A 19,588-nucleotide genomic window follows, 5' to 3' on the forward strand; every position below is an offset into this window, starting at 1 on the left:
GCGTGAATGAGCGTGGACGAGCGTGAATGAGCGTGAATGAGCGTGAATGAGCGTGAATGAGCGTGAATGAGCGTGAATGAGCGTGGACGAGCGTGAATGAGCGTGAATGAGCGTGAATGAGCGTGGACGAGCGTGAATGAGCGTGAATGAGCGTGAGCGAGCGTGAATGAGCGTGAATGAGCGTGAATGAGCGTGGACGAGCGTGAATGAGCGTGAATGAGCGTGAATGAGCGTGAATGAGCTGTGAATGAGCGTGAATGAGCGTGAATGAGCGTGAATGAGCGTGAATGAGCGTGGACGAGCGTGAATGAGCGTGAATGAGCGTGAATGAGCGTGAATGAGCGTGAATGAGCGTGAGCGAGCGTGAATGAGCGTGAATGAGCGTGAATGAGCGTGAATGAGCGTGAATGAGCGTGAATGAGCGTGAATGAGCGTGGACGAGCGTGAATGAGCGTGAATGAGCGTGAATGAGCGTGAATGAGCGTGAATGAGCGTGAATGAGCGGTGAGCGAGCGTGAATGAGCGTGAATGAGCGTGGACGAGCGTGAATGAGCTGTGAGCGAGCGTGAATGAGCGTGAATGAGCGTGAATGAGCGTGAATGAGCGTGGACGAGCGTGAATGAGCGTGAATGAGCGTGAATGAGCGTGAATGAGCGTGGACGAGCGTGAATGAGCGTGAGCGAGCGTGAATGAGCGTGAATGAGCGTGGACGAGCGTGAATGAGCGTGAGCGAGCGTGAATGAGCGTGAATGAGCGTGAATGAGCGTGAATGAGCGTGAATGAGCGTGAATGAGCGTGAATGAGCGTGAACGAGCGTGAATGAGCGTGGACGAGCGTGGACGAGCGTGAATGAGCGTGAATGAGCGTGAATGAGCGTGAATGAGCGTGAATGAGCGTGAATGAGCCGTGGACGAGCGTGAATGAGTGTGAATGAGTGTGAATGAGCGTGAACGAGCGTGAACGAGCGTGAATGAGCGTGAATGAGCGTGGACGAGCGTGAATGAGCGTGAATGAGCGTGAATGAGCGTGGACGAGCGTGAATGAGCGTGAATGAGCGTGAATGAGCGTGAATGAGCGTGAGCGAGCGTGAATGAGCGTGAATGAGCGTGGACGAGCGTGAATGAGCGTGAATGAGCGTGAATGAGCGTGAATGAGCGTGAATGAGCGTGAATGAGCGTGGACGAGCGTGAATGAGTGTGAATGAGTGTGAATGAGCGTGAACGAGCGTGAACGAGCGTGAACGAGCGTGAGCGAGCGTGGACGAGCTGTGAACGAGCGTGAACGAGCGTGAGCGAGCGTGGACGAGCGTGGACGAGCGTGAACGAGCGTGGACGAGCGGTGAACGAGCGTGAGCGAGCGTGAACGAGCGTGAACGAGCGTGAGCGAGCGTGGACGAGCGTGGACGAGCGTGAACGAGCGTGAGCGAGCGTGGACGAGCGTGGACGAGCGTGAACGAGCGTGAACGAGCGTGAGCGAGCGTGGACGAGCGTGGACGAGCGTGAACGAGCGTGGACGAGCTGTGAACGAGCGTGGACGAGCGTGAACGAGCGTGAACGAGCGTGAGCGAGCGTGGACGAGCGTGGACGAGCGTGAACGAGCGTGAACGAGCGTGAGCGAGCGTGGACGAGCGTGGACGAGCGTGAACGAGCGTGGACGAGCGTGAACGAGCGTGAGCGAGCGTGGACGAGCGTGGACGAGCGTGAACGAGCGGTGAACGAGCTAGTGAACGAGCGTGAACGAGCGTGAGCGAGCGTGGACGAGCGTGGACGAGCGTGAACGAGCGTGGACGAGCGTGAACGAGCTGTGAGCGAGCGTGGACGAGCGTGAACGAGCGTGAACGAGCGTGAGCGAGCGTGGACGAGCGTGGACGAGCGTGGACGAGCGTGAGCGAGCGTGGACGAGCGTGAACGAGCGTGAGCGAGCGTGGACGAGCGTGGACGAGCGTGGACGAGCGTGAGCGAGCGTGGACGAGCGTGGACGAGCGTGGACGAGCGTGAACGAGCGTGGACGAGCGTGGACGAGCTGTGAACGAACGTGAACGAGCGTGGACGAGCGTGAACGAACGTGAACGAGCGTGGACGAGCGTGGACGAGCGTGGACGAGCGTGGACGAACGTGGACGAGCGTGGACGAACGTGGGACGAGCGTGAGCGAGCGTGGACGAGCGTGGACGAGCGTGGACGAGCGTGGACGAGCGTGAGCGAGCGTGGACGAGCGTGGACGAGCGTGGACGAGCGTGGACGAACGTGGACGAGCGTGGACGAACGTGGACGAGCGTGAGCGAGCGTGAGCGAGCGTGGACGAGCGTGGACGAGCGTGAACGAACGTGAACGAGCGTGACGAGCGTGGACGAGCGTGGACGAGCGTGGACGAACGTGGACGAGCGTGGACGAACGTGGACGAGCGTGAGCGAGCGTGGACGAGCGTGAACGAGCGTGAGCGAATTTCGTGACTGCAGGGATTCATCTTCTTGGTTCTTTCGGTAAAGTCACGTAGAAGGGAAATAATAAAATAATAAAAATAAAACATAATAAAATAATTTCGATTTAAAGCTTTCGTGACTGCAGGGATTCATCAAACATTATAAAATACAATTCTCACGACAGGGTGGGCGAGAGGGGGGTGGGCGAGTGGGTGGGCGAGGGGGTGGGCGGGCGAGCGGGGCGAGCGGGTGGCCAAAGGGGTGGGCGAGTGAGCGGGTGGGCGAGTGGGGGGGGCAACTAGGTGAGTAGGTGGGTGGGCGAGTAGCAGAGGTCGCAATCGGGTACCCGATACCCGTACCCTACCCGATACCCGTTTGCGACCCTGGTGCGGCCGGGTACGGGTTGGGTGAGTAGGTAGGTAGGTGGGTGAGTGAGCATGTGATTGGGTGGATAACTAGGCGAGTAGGTGGGTGAGCGAGTAGGTGGGCGAGTAGGTGGGCGAGTGAGTGGGTGGGCGAGCGGGGTGGGCGAGCGGGTGGGCGAGTGGGTGGGCGAGTGGGTGGGCGAGTGGGTGGGCGAGTGGGTGGGCGAGCGGGTGGGCGAGTGGGGGGGCGAGCGGGGGGGGTGAGTGGGGGGGCAAGTAGATGAGTGAGTGAGTGAGTGGATGAGTGACTGAGTAGGTGGGTTGGGTGAGTAGGTGGGTGGGTAATTAGGTGAGTGGGTGGGTGGGCGAGTAGGTGGGTGGGTAATTAGGCGAGTGGGTGGGTGAATGAGTGGGTGGGCGAGTAGGTCGAAGAGAGAGCGGGTGAGCAGGTGGGTGGACGGGTGGACGAGTAGGTTATTGGGTGAGGCGGGCGGGCGGGCGAGCGAGGGAGCGAAGCGTGCAGGCGAGTTCCAGTCTGCGAGGTCGCTGCGGCTCCACCGCTCACCTCGATGGTGGGGTCGTACTCATCCACAAAGTGGTTCTGGATGAGCTGGATGGTGAGGGCGCTCTTGCCAACGCCTCCAGCGCCCACCACCACCAGCTTGTACTCCGTCATGGCGCCCGCTGTCCCGCCTGCTGCTGCCACGACAACGACAACAACGACGACAACAACGACAACGACGACGACAACTTCACCCACGGCGCTTATGCGAGGCCACGTGAAGTTGTCCAACTGCCGCTGGCGGGAGGTCAAGGTTCAGACCCAGGTGGTGCCACGGGTTGACGGGCCGAGACCTGCATCAGATGCAAGTGGTGCATCTCTTGCGTCACGCGTGCACACACACACACACACAAAGACAAAGGTCCCCCGTGTAGCCTTAGCAGGCTGTTGGGGCAAGTGCTGTTAGCGAGTGATGAAGGCTACCGGCGCTGTGGCACACGAGGGGGTGTGTGGCCAGCACCACGCCCGGCCGCCTTTGTCTCCCCAGTGGCGATGTTTACTGCACACCGCACCAGGCACTCATTTGAGGCCGAGTCTACCTAGGGGAGACCCAGGACCGGCACTGGTGGTGTCGGTGGCCGTGAGCGCGGAATTTAACCCGGGTCGCCAGGTTCGTTACGCATCACACTACCGCTACACACAAGAGACAAAGATCCCTGGTATAGCCTTCACAGACTGTAGGGGCAAGTGCTGTTAGCGAGTAGCACCTGTGAAGGTGGGGGGATGGATATCTTTGTCTGCTGTGTACAAAGATGACATTGCGTACGCGAGTACTGTACAACCTCATTTTACTGAACATCTGTAACAAAACACGCACTAAAGACCCTCGGATTCCTCCGTATTAATATTCTGATTATGTGCATACACATGGTGGTGCCACAAGGAGATGTTGACTACCTCGCCTGGTATACAGGAGGTCGTGGGTTCCATCTGGACCCTGACGCCTGCTGCTGTATATTTGGAGTTTGCGTGTTTACTCTCCTCGTGGTCGCGTGGATTTAGGAGATGTTAACTACCTCGCCTGGTATACAGGAGGTCGTGGGTTCCATCTGGACCCTGACGCCTGCTGCTGTATATTTGGAGTTTGCGTGTCTCTCTCTAATCATCATCACGGTGGCTAGGAGATGTTAACTACCTCGCCTGGTATACAGGAGGAGGTCGTGGGTTCAATCTGGACCGTGACGTCTACTGTTCACTCTCCCCTCCACATTTTAGAATCGACGCGCATTCAGAGTGTTTGACTGCGACACATTCCCACGCGATTGGCCACTTCGTCGGGCTATCACGTGGCGAGAGCCGGGGTCGCTTCTCAAATAACCTCAGTGGGTCCTTACCTGGTAACGTAAAATAAACTCTTTAAAAAAAAGTTTTTTTTTTTAAATAACAAAAAACAACGGTCTCTCAGTCACAACTTCGAGTAACTCGCCCCTCTAGAAGTACGCCAAAGATGCGGCTGCCGCTCACACATCAGGGAGGCCCAGGACCGGTTCAGACAATCGTCACCGGTGGTGTTGGCCGTGAGCGGGAATCGAACCCGGGTCGCCGGGTTCGTAGCGCAGCGTGGCGCTAACCGCTACACTACCCCCCCCCCCCCCCCCGACAACAACAAAGACAAAGATCCCCCGTGTAGCCTTAACAGACTGTAGGGGCAAGTGCTGTTAGCGAGCACCTATGAAGGCCGGAACGGCACACGAGGGGATGGGTGGCCAGCACCGCGCCCGACCGCCTTTGTCTCCCCAGTTGCGATGTTTACACACCGCACCAGGTACTCATTTGAGGCCGAGTCGACCTAGGGGAGGCCCGGGACCGGTTCAGATAATCGTCACGGATGTTGGCCGTGAGCGGGAATAGAACCCGGGTCGCCAGGTTCATAGCGCAGCGTAGCGCTAACCGTTGCACCACCGCTCCCATAGACGTGACACACACACACACCTACCTACTAAACACACACACATATACTAGACACACACACACACACACCTACCTACTAGACACACACAACAACCGCCATTCGCCACTAAGGGGCGGTGACGTCACCACGACGCTTGTGCCAGGCCAAGTGCACCTTGAGGCCACGTGAAGTGTCGAACGCCCGCTGGCAGGAGGTCACGGGGCAGACCCAGCAGGTGCCACGGGTCGACTGACCGAGATGACCGAGATGACTGGCTGATGCACCACCTGTGCCCCCTACTGTGCCAACTTGCTGTGCTTTAGCCACCCGGCGCTCCGCTCGTTGTTGTGAGCGTCGCTCCTCCGCCCTCCGTTGTTGCTGGAGGGCGACTGCCTCCAACTGCCCAGTGTCGTCCTTCACGAGCCTCCTCCACTGAGGCCGATCTTGACACCGCTGGTACCAGTCATCGGCAAGTCCACTCAGCTCCACGTCCTCTTGTACCACATCACTCCAACTCTTCTCTAGCCCGTGCCGCGCCCGTTGAGCCCCCTCGATCTGGCCGAACAAAAGTTGTTTAGGCATGCGGTGGCTGGGCATGCGGGCTACATGACCCAGCCAACGCAGCCTTGCCTGCCGGAGGAGCTCACCGATGGGATTTTGCCCAATTCTTTCAAGGATTTGTGAGCTCCTCACACAATCCAGCCTGGTTAAACCCAGGATGGATGGTAGGCAGGTCAGCCTAAATGTTTCCAACCGGTGAAGATGCTCCATTAGGGGGGTTCACGTTTCGCAAGCGTAGAGAAGGGAGGGAATGACTGTGGCCAAGAAGACCCAAAGCTTCGTGCGGAGCGACAGACCAGGTAGCTTCCACACAGCGTTACGCAACCGATGAAAAGATTATACCGCTCGACTGATTCTGAGTGAGACCTCTGCTGTTAAACTGGAGCCGGTCATAAGCACACTGCCCAGGTAGGGGAAACTCTCCACTCTCTCCACTACTGCCCCATCACCAATTGGGAGTTGTGGGGGTGGAGTGTTCGATGGTACAAAATACCCAGGCAGGTGCTTAGTTTTGGTGGGGCTGAAGGTAAGGCCCCAACTCTTAGTGGCATGCTCCAGTCTCAGCAGCAGCGTCTCCAACTCCTCCTCTGAATGAGCAGCTATTACCAAATCATCGGCATACATAACGTGGTTGACCAATAGGGAGCCATCCCTTGATCGCACCCGAGCATCGATCAGCCTCCCATTATATCTGTACCAAATGGAAATTCCCCCGGTACAGCTATTGAAGGCTTCACGAACTACGTGGTCAAAATAGATGTTAAATAATGTGGGAGCCAGAGGACATCCCTGTCGCACCCCAAGGTGTACAGAGAAAGGCTCCGACTCCCGGCTACATAGTTTTACCCGGGCCCGCTCACCATCATGAAGGTCCTTAATGATCATGAGCAGAGGGTCAGGGACTCCGAAAGCACGAAGAACAACCCAGAGCCCAGGCCTACTGATGGTATAATAGGCCTTGACCAGGTCAATAAAGCAGAGATGTAGGTCTTGTTGGAATTCCCTACACCTCTGCTGTAGCAGACTGACAGAAAATATGGCATCTGTGCAGGATCGCCCTTTCCTGAAACCACATTGGGGATCCTTGCCAGGACCTTTCCCGGCACACTGAGGAGTGAGATGCCCCTGTAGTTGTTACAGTCTGTGCGGTCCCCCTTCTTAAAGAGGGGGGCCACCAGGGCATCCTTCCAATCCTGCGGAACCCGTCCAGTGGTCCAGACTGTTGTTATGATGTCATGTAGGGCAGTCTCTGCACAAACGCCACCCTCCCTCAGCATTTCGCTTGGGAGATCATCTCTGCCCGGTGCCTTTCCTAGTCTCAGACTCCGGATCGCCTTCAGTACTTCCTCAACAGATGGCACCTCAGCCAGCCACTCACAGGGGGTGACTTCTTCCTATATTTGAGGCACCGCAGCCTCAGCAGGGTTATCCCCACTTTGTGCCATGATGTTTTCCTGGCTGAGGGATTTCCCCTCCCCTAGGACCTCACAGAAATGCTCAGCAAATCTGCAAACCTGTTCCTGGGAGTCGGAGATTGGATCACCGTTCTTTCCTCTAATGATGGTAATAGGTGTGGAGCTGCAGGTTACTTTTTTGATGGAATTAAAAACTGATTTGTGATCACGGGTCATTGAACCAGACTCCATCTCCTCAGCAACCCGCGACCACCACCCATCCTTGCAGCGCCTCACGGCTCTCCGAACCTCTGAGCGAAGGCTGCGGTAAGCCTCCTCACACACACACCTACCTACCTACACACACACACACCTACCTACACACACACACACACCTACCTACACACACACACACACACCTACCTACACACACACACCTACCTACACACACACACACCTACACACACACACACACCTACCTACACACACACACCTACGTACCTACACACACACCTACCTACACACACACACCTACCTACACACACACACACCTACCTACACACATCTACTAGACACACACCTACCACACGTGACGCGCCTACCACACGTGACGTGCCTACCACACGTGACGCGCGCCTACCACACGTGACATGCCTACTACACGTGACATGCCTACTACACGTGACACACTACACGTGACACGCTACACGACACACGTGACACACCTACTACACGGAACACACCACACGTGACGCGCCTACCACACGTGACGCGCCTACCACACGTGACGCGCCTACCACACGTGACACACCACACGTGACACACCACACGTGACATGCCTACTACACGTGACACGCTACACGACACACGTGACACACCTACTACACGGGACACACTACACGTGACACGTGCCTACCACACGTGACGCGCGCCTACCACACGTGACATGCCTACTACACGTAACATGCCTACTACACGTGACACACTACACGTGACACGCTACACGACACACGTGACACACCTACTACACGGGACACACCACACGTGACACACTAGACGTGACACACCTACTACTCATGACACACCTACTACACGTGACACATCTACTACACGTGACACATCTACTACACGTGACGCACTAGAGGTGACACATCTACTACACGTGACAGACTAGAGGTGACACATCTACTACACGTGACATACTAGAGGTGACACATCTACTACACGTGACACACTAGACGTGACACATCTACTACACGTGACACACTAGAGGTGACACATCTACTACACGTGACACATCTACTACACGTGACACACTAGAGGTGACACATCTACTACACGTGACACACTAGAGGTGACACATCTACTACACGTGACACACTAGACGTGACACATCTACTACACGTGACACACTAGAGGTGACACATCTACTACACGTGACACATCTACTACACGTGACACATCTACTACACGTGACACACTAGACGTGACACACTAGAGCTGATACATCTACTACACGTGACACACTAGAGGTGACACTAGAGGTGACACATCTACTACATGTGACACATCTACTACACGTGACACATCTACTACACGTGACACACTAGAGGTGACACATCTACTACACGTGACACACTAGAGGTGACACATCTACTACACGTGACACACTAGACGTGACACATCTACTACACGTGACACACTAGAGGTGACACATCTACTACACGTGACACACTACACGTGACACATCTACTACACGTGACACACTAGACGTGACACATCTACTACACGTGACACACTAGAGGTGACATCTACTACACGTGACACACTACACGTGACACATCTACTACACGTGACACACTAGAGGTGACACATCTACTACACGTGACACATCTACTATACGTGACACACTAGAGGTGACACATCTACTACACGTGACACACTAGAGGTGACACATCTACTACACGTGACACATCTACTACACGTGACACACTAGACGTGACACATCTACTACACGTGACACATCTACTACACGTGACACACTAGAGGTGACACATCTACTACACGTGACACACTAGAGGTGACACATCTACTACACGTGACACATCTACTACACGTGACACACTAGACGTGACACACTAGACGTGACACACTAGAGGTGACACATCTACTACACGTGACACACTAGACGTGACACATCTACTACACGTGACACATCTACTACACGTGACACACTAGAGGTGACACATCTACTACACGTGACACATCTACTACACGTGACACATCTACTACACGTGACACATCTACTACACGTGACACACTAGAGGTGACACATCTACTACACGTGACACACTAGAGGTGACACATCTACTACACGTGACACACTACACGTGACACATCTACTACACGTGACACATCTACTACACGTGACACACTAGAGGTGACACATCTACTACACGTGACACACTAGAGGTGACACATCTACTACACGTGACACATCTACTACACGTGACACATCTACTACACGTGACACACTAGAGGTGACACATCTACTACACGTGACACACTAGAGGTGACACATCTACTACACGTGACACATCTACTACACGTGACACATCTACTACACGTGACACATCTACTACACGTGACACACTAGAGGTGACACATCTACTACACGTGACACACTAGACGTGACACATCTACTACACGTGACACACTAGAGGTGACACATCTACTACACGTGACACATCTACTACACGTGACACATCTACTACACGTGACACACTAGAGGTGACACATCTACTGCACGTGACACACTAGAGGTGACACATCTACTACATGTGACACACTAGAGGTGACACATCTACACGTGACACATCTACTACACGTGACACATCTACTACACGTGACACACTAGACGTGACACATCTACTACACGTGACACACTAGAGGTGACACATCTACTGCACGTGATACACTAGAGGTGACACATCTACTACACGTGACACACTACACGTGACACATCTACTACACGTGACACACTACACGTGACACATCTACTACACGTGACACATCTACTACACGTGACACATCTACTGCACGTGACACACTAGAGGTGACACATCTACTACACGTGACACACTAGAGGTGACACATCTACTACACGTGACACATCTACTACACGTGACACATCTACTACACGTGACACACTAGAGGTGACACATCTACTACACGTGACACACTAGAGGTGACACATCTACTACACGTGACACACTAGAGGTGACACATCTACTACACGTGACACATCTACTACACGTGACACACTAGAGGTGACACATCTACTACACGTGACACACTAGACGTGACACATCTACTACACGTGACACACTAGAGGTGACACATCTACTACACGTGACACATCTACTACACGTGACACATCTACTACACGTGACACAATAGACGTGACACACTAGAGGTGATACATCTACTACACGTGACACACTAGAGGTGACACTAGAGGTGACACATCTACTACATGTGACACATCTACTACACGTGACACATCTACTACACGTGACACACTAGAGGTGACACATCTACTACACGTGACACACTAGAGGTGACACATCTACTACACGTGACACACTAGACGTGACACATCTACTACACGTGACACACTAGAGGTGACACATCTACTACACGTGACACACTACACGTGACACATCTACTACACGTGACACACTAGACGTGACACATCTACTACACGTGACACACTAGAGGTGACATCTACTACACGTGACACACTACACGTGACACATCTACTACACGTGACACACTAGAGGTGACACATCTACTACACGTGACACATCTACTATACGTGACACACTAGAGGTGACACATCTACTACACGTGACACACTAGAGGTGACACATCTACTACACGTGACACATCTACTACACGTGACACACTAGACGTGACACATCTACTACACGTGACACATCTACTACACGTGACACACTAGAGGTGACACATCTACTACACGTGACACACTAGAGGTGACACATCTACTACACGTGACACATCTACTACACGTGACACACTAGACGTGACACACTAGACGTGACACACTAGAGGTGACACATCTACTACACGTGACACACTAGACGTGACACATCTACTACACGTGACACATCTACTACACGTGACACACTAGAGGTGACACATCTACTACACGTGACACATCTACTACACGTGACACATCTACTACACGTGACACATCTACTACACGTGACACACTAGAGGTGACACATCTACTACACGTGACACACTAGAGGTGACACATCTACTACACGTGACACACTACACGTGACACATCTACTACACGTGACACATCTACTACACGTGACACACTAGAGGTGACACATCTACTACACGTGACACACTAGAGGTGACACATCTACTACACGTGACACATCTACTACACGTGACACATCTACTACACGTGACACACTAGAGGTGACACATCTACTACACGTGACACACTAGAGGTGACACATCTACTACACGTGACACATCTACTACACGTGACACATCTACTACACGTGACACATCTACTACACGTGACACACTAGAGGTGACACATCTACTACACGTGACACACTAGACGTGACACATCTACTACACGTGACACACTAGAGGTGACACATCTACTACACGTGACACATCTACTACACGTGACACATCTACTACACGTGACACACTAGAGGTGACACATCTACTGCACGTGACACACTAGAGGTGACACATCTACTACATGTGACACACTAGAGGTGACACATCTACACGTGACACATCTACTACACGTGACACATCTACTACACGTGACACACTAGACGTGACACATCTACTACACGTGACACACTAGAGGTGACACATCTACTGCACGTGACACACTAGAGGTGACACATCTACTACACGTGACACACTACACGTGACACATCTACTACACGTGACACACTACACGTGACACATCTACTACACGTGACACATCTACTACACGTGACACATCTACTGCACGTGACACACTAGAGGTGACACATCTACTACACGTGACACACTAGAGGTGACACATCTACTACACGTGACACATCTACTACACGTGACACATCTACTACACGTGACACACTAGAGGTGACACATCTACTACACGTGACACACTAGAGGTGACACATCTACTACACGTGACACACTAGAGGTGACACATCTACTACACGTGACACATCTACTACACGTGACACACTAGAGGTGACACATCTACTACACGTGACACACTAGACGTGACACATCTACTACACGTGACACACTAGAGGTGACACATCTACTACACGTGACACATCTACTACACGTGACACATCTACTACACGTGACACATCTACTACACGTGACACACTAGAGGTGACACATCTACTGCACGTGACACACTAGAGGTGACACATCTACTACATGTGACACATCTACTACACGTGACACATCTACTACACGTGACACATCTACTGCACGTGACACACTAGAGGTGACACATCTACTGCACGTGACACACTAGAGGTGACACATCTACTACACGTGACACATCTACTACACGTGACACATCTACTACACGTGACACACTAGACTTGACACATCTACTACACGTGACACACTAGAGGTGACACATCTACTACACGTGACACACTAGAGGTGACACATCTACTACAAGTGACACATCTACTACACGTGACACACTACACGTGACACATCTACTACACGTGACACACTAGAGGTGACACATCTACTACACGTGACACATCTACTACAAGTGACACATCTACTACACGTGACACACTAGACGTGACACATCTAGTACACGTGACACACTAGAGGTGACACATCTACTACACGTGACACATCTACTACACGTGACACATCTACTACACGTGACACATCTACTGCACGTGACACACTAGAGGTGACACATCTACTACACGTGACACACTAGAGGTGACACATCTACTACACGTGACACATCTACTACACGTGACACATCTACTACACGTGACACACTAGAGGTGACACATCTACTACACGTGACACACTAGAGGTGACACATCTACTACACGTGACACACTAGAGGTGACACATCTACTACACGTGACACATCTACTACACGTGACACACTAGAGGTGACACATCTACTACACGTGACACACTAGACGTGACACATCTACTACACGTGACACACTAGAGGTGACACATCTACTACACGTGACACATCTACTACACGTGACACATCTACTACACGTGACACATCTACTACACGTGACACACTAGAGGTGACACATCTACTGCACGTGACACACTAGAGGTGACACATCTACTACATGTGACACATCTACTACACGTGACACATCTACTACACGTGACACATCTACTGCACGTGACACACTAGAGGTGACACATCTACTGCACGTGACACACTAGAGGTGACACATCTACTACACGTGACACATCTACTACACGTGACACATCTACTACACGTGACACACTAGACTTGACACATCTACTACACGTGACACACTAGAGGTGACACATCTACTACACGTGACACACTAGAGGTGACACATCTACTACAAGTGACACATCTACTACACGTGACACACTACACGTGACACATCTACTACACGTGACACACTAGAGGTGACACATCTACTACACGTGACACATCTACTACAAGTGACACATCTACTACACGTGACACACTAGACGTGACACATCTACTACACGTGACACACTAGAGGTGACACATCTACTACACGTGACACATCTACTACACGTGACACATCTACTACACGTGACACATCTACTACATGTGACACACTAGAGGTGACACATCTACTACACGTGACACACTAGAGGTGACACATCTACTACACGTGACACACTAGAGGTGACACATCTACTACACGTGACACATCTACTACACGTGACACATCTACTGCACGTGACACACTAGAGGTGACACATCTACTACACGTGACACATCTACTACACGTGACACACTAGACGTGACACACTAGACGTGACACATCTACTACACGTGACACATCTACTACACGTGACACACTAGAGGTGACACATCTACTACACGTGACACACTACACGTGACACATCTACTGGACTTGACACATCTACTACACGTGACACACTAGAGGTGACACATCTACTACACGTGACACACTAGACTTGGCACACACACCTACTAGACGCTATACCTTGATTACACGAGACACAAATCCACGCGCTTAGTCCACGACGCCGCGACGGACGACCACCGCAGAGATCTGAGACTGAGAAGAAGAAAGAAAAAAAAACACACAAAGCGCTTCATAGCTCATCGGATTCCTCCGGGAAACACAAACACTCTCATTCTGCCCGCGGAAGAGCGATGTTCATGGCGTTAGCTTCACGTTGTAGCAGCAGCAGCAGCGTTTGAATGCAGGCCTGGGTGATGATGATGATGAGATCGGTTCACGTGTAGCGAAGGTACAGCGAGGTTGGGAAGGGATGGGGGTAGCAGGCAAAGGTGGGGAGGATAGGCGGGCGAGGGTTGTGATGGGTGGGTGGTAACGGGGCGTTGATGAAGGGGCCGTGCATCATCCAGCAGTAGAGAGACCCACGGAAGATCAGGGACAACACGTAGGAGGTTGGCGTGAAGATCGATCGATGTCTTGTGCGGTTAAGCGGCGAGCAGGCGAGACCCAATCGGTTCGTTCGTTTCGATCGGATCGATAATCGATCTCCGGACGCGGCAGTTCAAAACACGGAGAAGGGGGGGGGTGGCTAAGATGAGGAGGAGGAGGTTGTTGAATTTTTTTTTTGTGTGTCGACTTTACGGGGGACGGGAAAACGCACGCCGGCTCGCCTGAAAGCCCCTACCGCGAGCCTGCGCTAGGCCGCAGGCAGGCCAGGGCGGGGACGACGGTGAACGCGGGCGGGCGGGCGGGTGTTGTGTGTGTGTGTGGGGGGTGGGGGTGGGTGGGTTGAGATTGCCACCCACCACCACCCCCCCACGCCGTTCCCGAACGGGGGGCTCGTGCCGGGCCCCCTACGCCGACTTACCCCCGGGTGTCCCCGACGGAACGAAAGGCCGAGAGCCGCCGTAGCCGCTATGGAGTCCGTCGCTGCCGGCGGTAGGAGAGTGTCAGGGACATGGAGGTTGGGGAGCCTTCGACTCGCACGGAGAGAGGGGTGGTGGGGGAGGGAGGGGTGCGGTTAGAAAGGGGGCGGGGCGAAGAGGAAGAGGGCGGGGCGAATGAAAAGAGGGCGGGGCGAAAGAAAAGAGGGCGAGGCGAGTGGAAAGGGGGCGGGGCGAGTGGATAGAGGGCGGGCGAGTGGAAAGGGGGCGGGGCGTGTTGAGGGGTGGGCGGGGCGGAGAGGGTGAAAGGGGGCGGGGCGAGTGGAAAGAGTGCGGGGCGAAGAGAAAGGGGGCGGGCGTATTGAGGGGTGGGCGGGGCGAAGAGAAGGGGGGCGGGGCGACGTGGAAGGAGGCGTGGTCGGACTGGGTGGGGTGGGGGGGACGTGGGTGGAGGGGGTGGGGGAACTCCCCACTGTGGAGGCGATTGCCGCGGTCTCTCGATTGGTCGAGAGGCGCTCACGTGACCCGCTTTCGGCAGAGCGTTCGTTAGGGGGAGGGGTGGGGGGGTGAGCGATACCGCTGTCCCCCGATTGGTCGAGAGGCGCACGTGACCGCGTTCCTCTCCCGGTGCAGCGTTAGTTGGGGGGAGGGGATGGGGAGGGCGATTCCACGTCTCCGATTGGTCGAGAGGCACGCACGTGACCACGATCCGCTGTGGGTGCAGCAGCGTTAGCTGGGGGGAGGGAGGTGGGGGTGGGTAAGCGATTTCGCGGTCCTCCGATTGGTCGAGAGGGGGTGTCACGTGACCGATTCAGGGTGATGGGTGAGCGATTTCACGGTCCCCTGATTGGTCGAGAGGGGGTGTCACGTGACCGATTCAGGGTGATGGGTGAGCGAATTCGCGGTCCCCTGATTGGTCGAGAGGGGGTGTCACGTGACCGATTCAGGGTGATGGGTGAGCGATTTCACGGTCCCCCGATTGGTCGAGAGGGGGTGTCACGTGACCGATTCAGGGTGATGGGTGAGCGAATTCGCGGTCCCCTGATTGGTCGAGAGGGGGTGTCACGTGACCGATTCAGGGTGATGGGTGAGCGATTTCACGGTCCCCCGATTGGTCGAGAGGGGGTGTCACGTGACCGATTCAGGGTGATGGGTGAGCGAATTCGCGGTCCCCCGATTGGTCGAGAGGGGGTGTCACGTGACCGATTCAGGGTGATGGGTGAGCGAATTCGCGGTCCCCTGATTGGTCGAGAGGGGGTGTCACGTGACCGATTCAGGGTGATGGGTGAGCGATTTCACGGTCCCCCGATTGGTCGAGAGGGGGTGTCACGTGACCGATTCAGGGTGATGGGTGAGCGAATTCGCGGTCCCCCGATTGGTCGAGAGGGGGTGTCACGTGACCGATTCAGGGTGATGGGTGAGCGAATTCGCGGTCCCCTGATTGGTCGAGAGGGGGTGTCACGTGACCGATTCAGGGTGATGGGTGAGCGAATTCGCGGTCCCCTGATTGGTCGAGAGGGGGTGTCACGTGACCGATTCAGGGTGATGGGTGAGCGATTTCACGGTCCCCTGATTGGTCGAGAGGGGGTGTCACGTGACCGATTCAGGGTGATGGGTGAGCAAATTCGCGGTCCCCCGATTGGTCGAGAGGGGGTGTCACGTGACCGATTCAGGGTGATGGGTGAGCGATTTCACGGTCCCCCGATTGGTCGAGAGGGGGTGTCACGTGACCGATTCAGGGTGATGGGTGAGCGAATTCGCGGTCCCCTGATTGGTCGAGAGGGGGTGTCACGTGACCGATTCAGGGTGATGGGTGAGCGATTTCACGGTCCCCCGATTGGTCGAGAGGGGGTGTCACGTGACCGATTCAGGGTGATGGGTGAGCGAATTCGCGGTCCCCCGATTGGTCGAGAGGGGGTGTCACGTGACCGATTCAGGGTGATGGGTGAGCGAATTCGCGGTCCCCTGATTGGTCGAGAGGGGGTGTCACGTGACCGATTCAGGGTGATGGGTGAGCGATTTCACGGTCCCCTGATTGGTCGAGAGGGGGTGTCACGTGACCGATTCAGGGTGATGGGTGAGCGAATTCGCGGTCCCCCGATTGGTCGAGAGGGGGTGTCACGTGACCGATTCAGGGTGATGGGTGAGCGAATTCGCGGTCCCCTGATTGGTCGAGAGGGGGTGTCACGTGACCGATTCAGGGTGATGGGTGAGCGAATTCGCGGTCCCCTGATTGGTCGAGAGGGGGTGTCACGTGACCGATTCAGGGTGATGGGTGAGCGATTTCACGGTCCCCTGATTGGTCGAGAGGGGGTGTCACGTGACCGATTCAGGGTGATGGGTGAGCAAATTCGCGGTCCCCCGATTGGTCGAGAGGGGGTGTCACGTGACCGATTCAGGGTGATGGGTGAGCGAATTCGCGGTCCCCTGATTGGTCGAGAGGGGGTGTCACGTGACCGATTCAGGGTGATGGGTGAGCGATTTCACGGTCCCCCGATTGGTCGAGAGGGGGTGTCACGTGACCGATTCAGGGTGATGGGTGAGCGAATTCGCGGTCCCCCGATTGGTCGAGAGGGGGTGTCACGTGACCGATTCAGGGTGATGGGTGAGCGAATTCGCGGTCCCCTGATTGGTCGAGAGGGGGTGTCACGTGACCGATTCAGGGTGATGGGTGAGCGAATTCGCGGTCCCCCGATTGGTCGAGAGGGGGTGTCACGTGACCGATTCAGGGTGATGGGTGAGCGAATTCGCGGTCCCCTGATTGGTCGAGAGGGGGTGTCACGTGACCGATTCAGGGTGATGGGTGAGCGATTTCACGGTCCCCTGATTGGTCGAGAGGGGGTGTCACGTGACCGATTCAGGGTGATGGGTGAGCGAATTCGCGGTCCCCTGATTGGTCGAGAGGGGGTGTCACGTGACCGATTCAGGGTGATGGGTGAGCGAATTCGCGGTCCCCTGATTGGTCGAGAGGGGGTGTCACGTGACCGATTCAGGGTGATGGGTGAGCGAATTCGCGGTCCCCCGATTGGTCGAGAGGGGGTGTCACGTGACCGATTCAGGGTGATGGGTGAGCGAATTCGCGGTCCCCTGATTGGTCGAGAGGGGGTGTAACGTGACCGATTCGGGGAGGGGATGGGTGAACGATTTTGCGGTCCCCTGATTGGTCGAGAGAGAATATAACGTGACCGATTCGGGGTGCAGAGGGGCCGAGTGCGTTTGTGTTTACGGCGGTTGTAAGGGGGGGAAGGGGCGATTCCCGCGTCTCTGATTGGGCCAAAAAGTCACACAACGTGATTCAGTTCAGAGCAGTTAAATGTCATCTTCTTCTTGGTTCTTTCCGTAAAGTCACGTAGAAGGGAAATAATAAAATAATAAAAATAAAACATAATAAAATACAATTCTCACGACGTTTCGGCCACAACGCAAGCAGCCGTCCTCAGGTGAAGACCAGGTCTGTCGGAAAGACGAAATTCAATTCAATTTCGTTAATTTGTTTCTCAGTCCGCTCGTCCTGTTGAGGGTCGCGGTGGTGACATTGAGTAGTGGCGGTCCAGGCCTCCCTTTCCCTGGCGACAGACTCTAGCTTCCTCCTGGAGAATTCCCAGGCGTTCCCAGGCCACCCCGAGCGTGCTATTCTTCTCTTTGATTGCCGGTGCTTAGCCAGATTCCGATCTTTCGATTGGGTTCGAGCTCGTGTCCCACGTGACCCCAGTCCGTTGGCTTGCCATGTTGGATGCGGTCCTTTTTTCAACGGTTTTACTTCATAATTGGTTTTTTACCCTTCTATCTGGCAACAAAACTGACACCTTTTTACAAGAAGTCATGTTTGTATAGACCGCAATACCTGCAGTCATAAATACAAACAAAAGACATAACTCTGATAATGTATGCACTGTCCTTGAAGTTGATTGGTCCACACCCAAGACAGCTTTCCTTAGAGCCTAGTCTCACATGAGGTTCCCATAAGGTTTTACTTCACTTCACTCCGATGTGTGCCGTGGTCAAATCTTGTCATCAACATTTAGTCTACTTCCTGTTGTCCAATCGATTAAAAAAATTGCACGCGTACTCAGATCCGGTGACGATGCATGCCTGTATCAAAACCAATTAATCAATTAATTCGCTACTTGAAAGCGATTTACATTTTGAATGGACGCCTCATTATTTAAATATATTTGTGTAGATGTAGAGGAGTAGAAGAGGGTAGTGACGTCACGTGCGCTG

General features: G+C 54.0%; 1 protein-coding gene across 3 annotated transcripts in view; it reads right to left on the minus strand.

Annotated features, from left to right (window-relative positions):
* Nucleotides 1–15,500, minus strand: part of KRAS (KRAS proto-oncogene, GTPase) — a 40,847-nt gene extending 25,347 nt beyond the window's left edge. The window contains exons 1-3 of one of the 3 annotated variants that reach the window (XM_078882275.1): nt 15,349–15,495; nt 14,502–14,576; nt 3,352–3,485 (exon numbers count right to left, since the gene is read on the minus strand). In XM_078882275.1, the coding sequence (XP_078738401.1) occupies nt 3,352–3,462 (111 nt within the window). In that variant the 5' untranslated portion in view covers nt 3,463–3,485; nt 14,502–14,576; nt 15,349–15,495. Of the gene's footprint in view, nt 1–3,351; nt 3,486–14,501; nt 14,577–15,348 lie in introns of all 3 variants that reach the window. The other 2 variants (XM_078882274.1, XM_078882272.1) reach the window with 2 other exon arrangements.
* Between the last annotated feature and the right edge of the window lie 4,088 nt (nt 15,501–19,588).

This window comes from Lampetra fluviatilis, chromosome 64 (genome assembly GCF_964198595.1).
Source record: "Lampetra fluviatilis chromosome 64, kcLamFluv1.1, whole genome shotgun sequence".
Lineage (NCBI taxonomy): Eukaryota > Metazoa > Chordata > Hyperoartia > Petromyzontiformes > Petromyzontidae > Lampetra > Lampetra fluviatilis.